This window comes from Lissotriton helveticus, chromosome 7 (assembly GCF_964261635.1).
Source record: "Lissotriton helveticus chromosome 7, aLisHel1.1, whole genome shotgun sequence".
Lineage (NCBI taxonomy): Eukaryota > Metazoa > Chordata > Amphibia > Caudata > Salamandridae > Lissotriton > Lissotriton helveticus.
The window spans coordinates 1,527,098,460-1,527,110,887 of NC_136068.1; the positions used below are offsets into that span (position 1 = coordinate 1,527,098,460).

Consider the following 12,428-nt stretch of genomic DNA (forward strand, 5'->3'; position numbering starts at 1 on the left):
ACGGGCTGAAAACACAAACACTCATACGGAGTGCCTGAGCACAAATATAAAAGTAGCCCTATAAACGTAATCAGTGGATGGACACAAATACTTGGACTGTGCTCCAGGGGAGGGCCAAACTCAAGAAGAAGACACAATGCCTGCATGATGTGACACACATGTACAAAGGAAATGAGAACGACGCTCAGGCTAACACATGGTAAGCTATTGGGGGGGGGCATTGTAAGCCTACTGTGTGAAACAATATGTCGCGCAGAGACAGTGCATGTCCTTTCTAGGTAAAGCCTAAAAATAGTTCTCTCAGTGCAGGTACAAACTCTTTTCTTGCAGAACAGACCGCCTGATTCCATCTCTGACTCTGAGAGCGTGCGATTCAACTTATCTCTATTAAAATGCCTGAGGAGTTTCTGGCATAATATGACAATGGTGAAAAGCAGTGGCATAACAAAGGCCCCTGCAGCCCCCGTGGTGTGGGAGGACCCCGAGCTCCGCGGGGGGCCCCTCCAGCACTGGCAGGCCCGTGACCTGAGAGCTTCCGACTTGATCAGGAGTGTCGGGCCCCCTGTATGTACTTTGCAGGGGGGCCCCTTCAAGTTTCGTTACGCCACTGCCAGAGAGCAGTATCTGATTGGATGACCTCCAATTGCTTACAATGTAATGTGAGCAAGACGGAGGTCGTGCTTTTTGGAGAAGCCCCCCTACTATGGTCGCCTGAGTGGTGGCCCACAGATTTAGGAGTTGCTCCCTGTCCTAAGCAGATAGTAAAAAATCTGGGGGTGCGGCTTGACCAGGCGTTATTACTAAAGGAACATGTGAGTCTGGTGGCGGGAACCTGTTTCAGGACCATTGGGCTCCTGAGGCGTGTGTTCCCGTTCCTAGATGACTGCTACAGGAAAACACTGGTTCAGACATTGGTCGTCAGTAGATTGGACTACTGCAATGGACTACTCCTATCAGCCAACGAGGAGCAACTGAGCCGTCTGCAGGTAGTCCAGAACACTGCGGGCAGATTAATCCTTGACGCCCCTCCTAGGTCCCCGTCACGCCCTCTTTTGCATAAACTCCACAGGCTGCCTATCCGCCAGCGAATTGAGTTTAAAGTATGTTGTGTAATTCACAGATGCCTTTATGGATCTGGCCCTAAATATCTGGCTGAATTATTTCAGCCATACATTCCGACCCGCTCTTTGCGCTCTAGCAGTCTACTATTGCTGTAGATTCCGCGGATTAAGAAGGCAAGACAAGGGGGTCGTGCATTGTCATATAAGGGCCCCACTCTATGGAACACTTTGCCCTTTACTTTAAGACAAATGACTAATCTACATGACTTTAAGAAATCATTGAAGACTCATCTGTTTCCAGTTGTATAAGATCCAGGGCTCTCTATGACTATGATACTGATCTGGCATCTTGGAAGATCTTAAAGCGCGGAGATACCTCTCGGGGTCGATTCCTGCGCTATATAAGAAATAAAATAAATATAAATAAATAAGAGCACTAAAAGGGGCAAAACCAGGCAACAAAGGCACAATCAGGTGGGCTATGGCTACCACCTGATTAGTTCGTGTAAGGATCTTATCTGTCTGAGACTGTCTGCATGACTCTTGATAGAATTGCATGGGTTGTGTATCTATAGGATGCTTGAAATGAATGAGCACCTTTGATGTACACTACAGGTCACGTACGGTATCTCTCCACCCCTTTAGGCAAGACTGTGTTGTGTGGTTTTGGTTGTGCTTAGAGACATGGAGTTTGAATCTTGAAAACAGTAAATGGGCCTAGTACCTTTCAGACTGGAATGTGAATCCTTGCACTGCTGTATTGGTCTTTTACTTCTCAGACAAAAGGAACGTGAAGCTTTGTACTAGTGTAATATGTGTATGACTCAAGCGTCTCTTCAACGCATGGCATGTTATGTCCAATTTTAGGAAGTGTGGCTTTATTAACATTCTTTCCCCAGTGTCCTGTGAAAGCACAAGCTTCAGGACAAATTATAGTTCAAGATTTCCTTCCTCACAATGTGTATGTGTAGCCTGCACGTCCATCTGGTTGAGAAGCAAAGTATCTAAGGAGGCACTGGTCGACCTCACCTAAAAACCACGACTGTCTCCGTAGACTCTACTTTGGCTCTGAATGGTCTTCAGGCGACCACCAAAGTCTGACTTTCTGATGGATTTATTGAAATATTGATTTTTATAAAACTGTAATTTTGTTCGTCTTTTCCCGTTTCTGATTTGCTCAAATGTGCCTTGATTTCATCTAGGTACTGTTCACATTTTCAACAAAGTTACTGTGAAATAAATGCAAAAAAATAAATAAATCCTATTGCTCCCATATTTTCAGACAAATTATTATTTCTTGGCATGTTGCTTGTTTGGCATCTCACACTCTGTCTCTTTCATTGCAGGGAGTGTGCCAGTGCCATCCGAGATGAGCTTTCCCCATGGTATGAAGATTGCTGCCCCTCTGCAAGTTGCTAGGATGCTGTTCATGCTGGCACTAGCCTGCGCCAGCCCCTTCATGGATCTTCGTGAGAACAGCCCTCGGTCCCTGAATGTGGCTATCATCTTCAGCGGCACCTCCTACACGCCACAGAGTGCCCGCTTTTCCTCCTCAGATTTCAACAACTTTTCCATGGAGGTGAACCCCGTATCCGTCATTCTCAATGATACCAACCCCCGAAGCCTCATCCTGCAGATCTGTGATGTGCTCTCCAGTCTGCGCATCCATGGCGTGGTCTTCGAGGATGACACTCGCACGGAGTCCGTCGCCCAGATACTGGACTTCATCTCAGCCCAGACCTCCATGCCTATCATCGGCATCAACGGGGGATCTGCAATCGTCCTAACTCCTAAGGTAAGATACTCTTACCAAAAAAGGCACAAGAAGGGTTGGGGTGGGCACCATTTTAGAAAGCTGCGTAGCTCCTGGTGGCAGCCTTAGGAGGTGGCCCTTATTACCTGGTAGTTATAGGTGTAGAAGAAATCACTGGATGATGAAAGAGAGATGCTCTGGATGCTGCTGGTTTCAGATCTTCATGCCGTTGTCTGCTGCTTCTGCCAGTTCTGTGAATTGGCACAATCCGAGCCCTTCATTTGTCCCCAAGTTGATGTGCACTCCTTGTCTGGTGTTACATACCACTCCAGACAAAAAGGAGAGGCCGTGTTGGTCGCAGCGCCCATTGGTAAATCATTCCGCAGGCAACATTCCAAGGCAGTGCTTGTTTTTTGTAATTAACAGATGAGAGCGTGAACCTCAAACACGCCGCATTAAGTGGGAAGCAACGCTTGTTTAATTTCGAAAGCACACATTACTGCTGCAGGTAAATGAAAAGGGCAGTGGAGACAACAGTTAGATTGCCCTGCTTTGAATCATAGTGTTTTTTTCCCACAAGCAGAGTTCCGGCCTTCACGCAGTGATTTTCTTTAGTGTTCCAGGAAATTCCATTAACAGCGATGAAAGACTAAGGAAATGAAAGGCGTTTGAACGCTTAACAGCGCGGGGTCTGTCTGTACAAGGAACATGATGCTGTCGGCGCTGCACAATGCCTGCCCCCTGCTGCCGAAGGTTGTGGATCAGGCTGTGCTGCTCGAAACTAAATGGAGTCTGTTGGTTTCAAAGTCCAGCGGTATTAGCTCTTTGCATGGTGAAATGTTGCTCTATTGGTCATGGCTGGAACCATTCTGTGTTAGGCCACTGACTGCACTCAGGTTTGACTGTTCATGCGAATCTCGAAGAAAATGAATCAACCAACTGGTTGTGTGTGTGCATGTGGGTAATTATATAGCACATACATAGCTGGTACAGGAGAACTGTGCAAGGGGAAGGCGGCATGAGGGTTCAGCCGGGAAGAATGATGCTATTTCATCTAAGCAAATATGGCCAATCACATTGATGAACTGGAAAATAATCTCTATCACACCTCATCATACACACCTAGCTCTTCTGCTCAGGGTTCTGGTTACAAGGCAGGCAAAACCATGTCATAGTTTTACACAACAGACCGACATGTATCATTTCCTAGGCCTGCTCCTCAAAGTCCGGCTTATCTCCGCCACCAGGTCCTCGCGCATACTCCATAGGGTTGTGCTTCTTCTGGAGCCTCCTGCGATGTGTATGTCCAGACGATAATATTAGCTCCCCTCTGCCTTTCCTACTGTCCTGCACACACATCTGGGTAAACACTGGCACCTTCCCTGCCTGCTGCTTCATTTGTTCATGGCACTTGGTGAAATCTAGAGAGGAGGATGAGCTGAAGCGTCACCCACTGCCTTCAGGGAGAGCCAGAGAGACAACCGGTCTCACCTCCAAATCAAACACCGAAATAACAGCGTATTGGAGCAAGGATCACAAGGTGGGTTATTGCTCCCTAATCAAGAAGAGACAGAGCCAGGGAATCAAGGGAACTGTCACTCTTCTAGCAGACAGAGTGGTACAAAGCTATTGATTACATACACAGACTACTACTGAACCTCCAGGGCTGGTCTCTTTGCCTTCATACTATATCACCATGCCCTCTACTTAGTTTCCAGCTGTATGTTGTCTTGTTTGTGCATGTCGCTTTTCCCCCCAAGGACAACACAGGAGCCAGGAGGTAGGTTGTGCACGTCTTTATTCTACCGTGCCTACCTCTACACTGAATTCCTCCTCCCTACTTCCTTCCTTCCCCACGCCCTTCCTTTGCTGCCTGTCCTGTCACATACAGGGTCAGGCAGCCACATTACGGCATCTCCCCCTTTTGTACAAAGTCTTACTGTGTCTCAGATTATCTCGATGAGGCGTTCCGGCCATCGAGTTTGTCGTCGAGGTCTCTCGGATGGCTCTGGGGTGTGTCGGTGGTACATGGGATGATCCTGTCTTGCTGGACTGGATTGACTGCGATCACTGCTTCTGCTTTGATTTTCAGAGTCAGTGGACGATTCCCATGGGTGGCGATCGTCTGTTCCAGAGGGACTGCATTTCTTAAAGTGTGACACGTTTCGTGTGATTCTCTTGTGGTCACCTTGGGCCGTGATCATGGTTCCTTTCCGGCGGCTGACCTTTAACGGATGGGCGAGGTAGCGGCTGTCTGCTTTTGTTCCTCGATCTCGTCGAACTACCACCCAATCTCCTTCTCTGATATCGGTGTGTTTTGCATGCCTGCGCTGATCGGCGTATGTCTTCATTTTCAGTTTCTTTTCCTGATCAATATTGACTAGTGTTTCATGATCAATGTTCGGAGGTCGTGATTGGCACGCGCTGGCCAGGGTGGGCAGTCGAGTGCGTGGGACTCTTCCTAGCACGAGAGGAGCTGGACATTGGTCTATGGTGTTGTGAGGCGTGGTGCGGTAGGCTCTTAGCACTTCGTTCAGTGCTTGCTGAATGTCTCTGTGAGCCAGTTCTGCTTGTTGTACTGCTTTCTTCAAGGTTCCCATAAATCTTTCCACCATGCCGTTGGCTTGCGGCCATAGTGGTGTGATCTTTTGATGTTTGAAATCAAGGTGTTTCGCAAAATCAGCAAATTCGTGGCCGTTGAACGGGGGCCCGTTGTCCGACTTGACACGTAGGGGGATACCCCAAGCTGCAAATGTCTCGTCAAGTATTGGGATTACTGCGGTGGCTTTGGTGGATGGTATGAGGTGTGCGAAGGGAAACCGGGAGTATTCGTCCATAATGACGATGACATACTGGCTTGACTTCAGGGGTCCAAAGAAGTCTATGGTAACTTGTTGCCACACTCCTTCAGACAGTTCAGACATCTGTAGTGGAGCTGGGGGCTCGTCTCGACTTACCAGTTGACATGATATGAAGTCCGTGAGGGTGGCTTCCACCATTTGATCTAATGTCGGAAACCAGACGCGTTCCCGTAGTGCCTTCTTGGTGGCGCTTATCCCTCGGTGGCCTTCGTGGGCAAGGTTGATGACCCCTTGTCTCAGTCTTTGGGGAATGACAATCCTCCCCCCTCTCAGAATTAGACCTTCACTACTGATAGAAAGTTCGTCCTGTACATGTCTGAACGCGATGAGCTCACGAGACTGCGGACTTTGGTCATCCGGCACATGGCGCCACGAGTTGTTGCGAATGCGTTCGGATACAGCCTGAATGATTGGGTCTTGGACGGACGCTTCCTGAATGGCTGCAAGCGGGACAGTGGGAGGGCACGCCGCATCAATGACAAAATGCAGGTATTCTTCTGCAACAGATGGCGGAGCGACGGCAGTGGCTTTGGGGTGACGGGACATATAGTCGGCAGGATTCTCCGACTTCCCAGGCTTGTGGACAATGGTGTAGATGTAGTCCTGAAGACGGAGACCCCATCGCTCGATGCGTGGAGGCATCTTGGCCTTGGGGTTGCCGAAGATGGTGATGAGAGCTTGGTGGGCCGTGACGATGGTGAAATGTTTGCCATACACAAAAAGGTGGAAGTGTTCACACGCCCAGACCACAGCCAGGCTTTCCTTCTCAGGTTGGGAGTACCGGGTCTCGGTATCAGTGAGGCTGCGACTGGCATATGCGATGATGTGGCGCTGGTCGGAATCCTCAGTGTATTGTGCGAGAATGGCACCAAGCCCGACCGGGCTGGCATCCACGGTGAGTTCCGTACGTTTTTTCGCATCAAAGTAAGCCAGGTTGATCGCGGAGCTGACAGCCTTTTTGATCTTTTGGAAGGAGTGATGACATGCTTCTGTCCATTCAAAAGGTTGGCCTTGGCGAGTGAGTTCTCGCAGAGGGTGACTGAGTGTGGCAAAGTCCTGAATGTAACGGGCGCAGTAACTTGCCATACCTAGGAATGAGCGAAGGTCGCTCACATCTTGAGGTGTTGGCGTGTCCGCAAGGGCCGATACCTTTTCAGGGTCTGGAGTCATGCCATCTTTGGAGAATATGTGACCATAAAATTTCAAGTGTGATTTGTGAAATTCACATTTAGCTGAGTTCAGAGTGAGGTTCGCATTCAGAAGTGCATGGCATACTCTATCAAGGGCAGTGTCGTGTTCGGTTTGATCTTTGCCATACACCAATAGATCATCACTGTAGTTGAAGGTGTTCGGTATTCCTTGAATCACACGCCTGATGGTTTCTTGGAAGATTTCAGCAGCAGATGATATGCCAAAGTTTAGGCGTTTGTAGCGAAAGAGGCCTTGGTGGGTTGTAAATGTGGTGATATAGCGAGATCTTTCATGAAGTTCAAGTTGGTGGTAACCTTTGTTAAGGTCCAGTTTTGAGAATATGGTAGCTCCATTGAGGCGGGCAATCATGTCGCTAATGTGTGGCCCCGGGTGACGCTCCCGTTCGATAGCTACGTTGGCTGCACGCATGTCCACACATAGACGCACTTTATTGTTCTGTCCCTTTTTGGGGACAACAACCACAGGTGATATCCACGGAGTGGGGCCAGACGTGCGTTCGATGATGTCTGCTTTGAGTAGCTCTTGAAGTTCATCGTCAACTGCTTGTTGCAGATGGAATGGTACTTTCCGATGGTGTTGTGCCACCGGTGTGACTCGGTCATCGATGTGTAGTTTGACCTTGAAGTGGTTTAACTTTCCAAGTCCTTTGAAAAGGTTAGGAAATTTGGCTACGATGTCTGGGGTGTCTTCGGTCATGTAGAGAAGTTCTACCAATTTGAGCCGTTCCGCCGTAGGCAGGCTGAGTAAACAGTCGGCTACATCTGGACCTTCTACAACGTGGATGTATGCTGGAATCGCTCGGTCCCGATACGAGTGGTGTGGAATCGGCCGAGGCACGGCAGTGGTTTCCGGGACATCCACGTAAATATTCTCACCGCTGCAGGTTCTAGCGCGGGACGTGGTTTCATGCTTTGATGTTCTAGGGCGCAGATATAGTTCAGTGAGGCGCCTGAGTCTAGGACAAATTTGGCTGGGTGATTTCCGATTCGGATGTCTAGTTTCGGATACTTTCGTAGACGGTCTGGATCTGAGACCATGCATATGTATTCATCACTGTCTTGGGACACTGGTGTGTGTGTCACAGAGTCGCGGGATGTTGACCTCGACCGGCGTGACTGACGTGATCTGAGGGAGTGATCACTGGATCGGGAGGAGCTGGTCGAGCGTCTTTCCCGTTCTTTGACTGCCCGTGCGTGATGATGTGTTGAGGATCGAGGCCGTGATGATCTTCGTCCTGAGCGCGATGATCTCTGTCTCGACGACCTGGCCTGGCAGACGGTTTCGAAGTGATTGTCTCTGCCACAGCGGTGGCAGCGTTGCCCCATGGCAGGGCATTGGCCCGAGTGTGGGTAGTCTTGTCCACACCTGTAACAAGCTGGAGCTGGCTTGTTAGGTTTGGCATGTCGTGCTTCCCGTGATCCATGGCCTGTTCTGGGTCTCCGAGACGAAGTGTGGTATGTTGACTTGTTCGATTTCCACCGATCAGTCTGGTGCTTCTGATCCTTGTGTGCTTGGGCTTGAAGCCGAAATGCTTGTTCCTTCTTGTCCGATTTATTCACTTCCATTTTTTTTGCATGGTCTTCCGCCTGATCGTTTATGCGCGTCATTTCTTCAATTTCTTCTAGTGAATAGCGCTTCTTCAGCAGACGCCGACGTAGCGATTCGGACTGACATCCTTCAATTATGCGGAGCCGTTGATTGAACGTGTATCGTTCATAGTCGAGGTTGTATTTGTGTAAGAATTGCCGGTATAGAGTTCCTTTGACGTCATCATATGAGGCTGTGGCCGCGTCAGGCAGCTCCTTGATAATTTGGGCAATGTCCTTCCCCACTAGATTTCGTAGGGCAATTAGCTTCTGTTTGGGGTCTTGGACTTGCGACCCAGCCATGTAATCCTCAAAATCCTCGGACCAGCTTTTCCATTTGGGGCCCATGCTGCTGCCAGAGGTGAGTTCCAGAGGCTCAGGTGGCCTGAGGTACGACAGTCCCATGATTGCTGGAGGCCCCGGATTCATCACCGCAGGGTTGCTTGGTGGGGCTTGTGTCACTGGTGCCCCTCCTGTGTCACTGGATGAACTGGGTTGCACTGACATTCTTTGGTGTGGGTGCTTATTGCTGTATAAAACCTGCACTTATTTTCAGGTGCCTGACTTCAAAATGGCCGACACAAACGATGTACATGGAAGTCTATGGGCGGTGCCTGACTCCAAGATGGCCGCCGTGTAAGACACGTGTGTCCAGCTATTTGTGGTTTATTCTATTTGCAGGGGCGCGCGGCAGGGTGCTTGCCGGTAATTTAAAGGATCTGCTGTAGTGGGGTTAACTGCTTGGCTTCAGGGACTCACCCCTTCAGTTGTTTGGCCACAGCGTCACATCGGCGAGCGCTTCTCCGCCTTCGCGCCCTTTTCCTTCTTCGGTTCGCCGGTTTCGCGCCTCTTTCATCGACCACAGCTAGTGTTGGTGCTGCGCGAGGGCGGCGCGCATCAGGGGTCGCTTCTCCCCGATGGGCAGCTCCGTCTGTGGGTTCCGCTTTCAGCAGCGGCAGCCAGGCGGGGTGTGGGCGCGTTTTCGTCCTGTTCGCGCGCACCACTCCAACGCGAGCTGCAGGCTCACCGTGTTCGGCCGCTCACGAGCGGCAGGGTGTAAGCGATGTGGGAATTACTTTGACATCCCATCCTCGTCGCCAGTGTCGCTTTTCCCCCTAAGGACAACACAGGAGCCAGGAGGTAGGTTGTGCACGTCTTTATTCTACCGTGCCTACCTCTACACTGAATTCCTCCTCCCTACTTCCTTCCTTCCCCACGCCCTTCCTTTGCTGCCTGTCCTGTCACATACAGGGTCAGGCAGCCACATTATGACAGTGCAGTACCTGGGTCTTCCTCCTCAAAGCCCTGTGCCATGACCCCTTCATTCTCCCTTGAAATGAAATGAACATTTCTTATGAAGCCCATTGTTACCTACATCGGAGGTTCCAAGCATGATAGTTTCAAAGCAACAGAGGAAAGAGAAGAAGCCGCTCAGACTAGATGACAATACTGAAAAGTCAAGTTTGAAATGTTTCCCTAAATGCAGATGATGTTTAATAACCCTGAACTTGCCACGGAAAGTATTACAGATATTTGGCATGAAAATTTAAAAAGAGATTTGCTCTCTTACCGGAAAGGGTTCCTATTCATTTCAGCAACTCCAAACAGTCTAAGCCTGTTTGACCTAAAGGCAAGAGTATTTGTAGCCAGTCAATTTAGTTTGAGTTTAGTTGGGCCCCTTTGTTTATAGAATGCTGGTCCAAACGTAATCCCCTCCCTGATAGTGGACCAGTTCAGCATCTGCAGGTGATGAGAGGTGGGATGGCTTTTTGCTGACTGCAACAAAAAGCGAGTTGCAGCCTTCGGTACCACCTGAAGGCAATGCAACAGATATTGGAGAGACTCAAGCTTAAAGAGTTCCCGTAATCTTATCCAGACAAAATTATACTGCTAAAATGTATGGGTTCTCATACATTTCTTCATCCTGGGTTTCGGGTTGAGGCGGGGCAGAAGGTGAAGAGGAAGGGCTGGATTTTGTTTTTATGAGATCTTTATTGAGGTTTCATAGGATACAAGATTTAACAATAATAAGCGATTGATTTACATTTCAACATCATGATGCAATCCTCAAGATAATCAGATAAACACATTCCCAACAGACCCCCATCCCCACTGCTCTCATGACATGTCCCAGAAAACATACTAAGGGGTATCTAGTGCGAACGGGCTGTGAAGTATCTTCAGGGGCAGCCTAACTTATAACAGGACTCCTCATCCGCCGCCCTGCTATGGTGACATGAAGGGGTGGATGATGGACTCATGGATGTGGGGGTGGTGATAGCCGAAAGGGACAGGCTGGAAGAAGGATGGATGACTCAGTGAAGCCCCTGAGCTAGGCAAGCTGTTCAGGTGATGAGCAGGGGCGTGAAGGAAGCGCGAACTGATGGCCTCATCAACAGGAAGCCCTTGAGGTAAGAAGAAATAATTGGCTATGGCGGTAATGGTTGGAGGGGTGACAGGTGTGCGATTGATGGATTTACCGTTATCTTTCTACCCCTGGGGTAAAACAAATGAGAGGAGGGTGCAAAAGAGCGGATGTAGCCTCCAAAATGTCTACGGTGGAAGAAGCACACGGAATGAGTGACACTAGATGGATAGTCAGGGCTCAGAGACTTTGTACACTACTGGAAAGATGAAAGTAAACCAGTTCCCCAGCAAAGGAGCTCACCCCTGCACCAGAGATCTCGAACCTCATGATACCCCTAATAGGCTGCATACATTCAAACTGGACCCATATCCACGGGTTTGCCTTGGGGCACCTTAGAAATTCAGTCACCAGCACTAAGCATGCTTCGATTTGAAGAAAGAGAAGCTACAAGTCTCAGCATACTTAATACTGTTGCTTGCAAATGCAGTACTGACACAGTGCCTTATTATGACGATTGCTGTGTGGTAGTGGGACCTCCCCATCCCCGCACCGCCAGCCCATGTTTGAACTGCCCGCCAGATTTGGAGTTTTCTCCTGCCTGGCGGCCAGTTCTTTGGTTTTCCCACGATGGTGCCAATGAAATAGGTACCGCAATGGAAACATCAAAATCTGTACCTTCAGTGCATGGACTGCTGCAGTCCATGCCATGCAGGTGCTGGGGGCATGCACACAGGAAGGGCACATGCCATGCCCCCCTTTGTGCATCCACAGGGCACCCTGTAGGGCCCCCTTTGTTTCCTCACTGCCACCCTTTTCGTGGCAGTTGCACTGACATGAAAAGTGTGGTGGTGAGGAAACACGTAATATGCTTGGTGGGGTCGCAGCAGCTCTGGCAAGCATATTGTGGCCTCAAAACTGCTGGGATCTGTGAGCCCTGGCGGTTGTGGTGGTCCCAGGGAGGACCGTCATAATAGGGTGGTCGGAAGACCGCCACTGCCGCGTCCCCGCGAGTCCGGTAGTCCGTAGATCACCAGACTTGTAATAAGCCTGATAACGTTAGTTTCATCACGTGGGATCTGAGGAGGGCCATATCACTGCATAGAATTGATAACAAATGTCATAACTTACTAATGCTGGTGGTGACACCAGACAGACTGCAAGTAAGGAGTCACAGACAAAAGACATCATGCAGTTCTCCTGCCCTTCCTCCTGACTGGTAACGTGTAGGGAGGAGCAGAAGAAGAATTATGGTGGCAGCAACTTCTCATGCCAGAGAAGGGGTAGTGAACAATAGTAGGTAAATATGTGGTATTACTGGTACTGGAACAATTTTCAGACTTTCATACTAGTGGTGCAGCCATCAATGTTAGATCATTGAACTCTTAGGGATTCTGAAAAATCCAAGTATTACATAAAGAAGAGGGGTCACAAATGAGCCAAATTCATTCAGCAGCAGAGTGGTACGGGTGTAATAAATAACTGGTGTTGCATTTAGGAGCACACTGTCACAAATATATTTCTAAATCATCGCGTGGTAGCGCACTGTCACTTACAGATTGCACATTTTCCAATGAAAATTACATATGC

The 12,428-nt window shown here is 49.2% G+C and overlaps 1 protein-coding gene across 1 annotated transcript in view; it reads left to right on the forward strand.

The window, feature by feature from the left end:
• Positions 1-2,430: 2,430 nt before the first annotated feature.
• The window catches only part of GRIN2D (glutamate ionotropic receptor NMDA type subunit 2D), a 1,103,075-nt gene continuing 1,093,077 nt past the window's right edge, over positions 2,431-12,428 (forward strand). The window contains exon 1 of the mRNA XM_078654973.1: positions 2,431-2,856. Within this exon, the coding sequence (XP_078511099.1) occupies positions 2,431-2,856 (426 nt within the window). The remainder of the gene's footprint in view (positions 2,857-12,428) is intronic.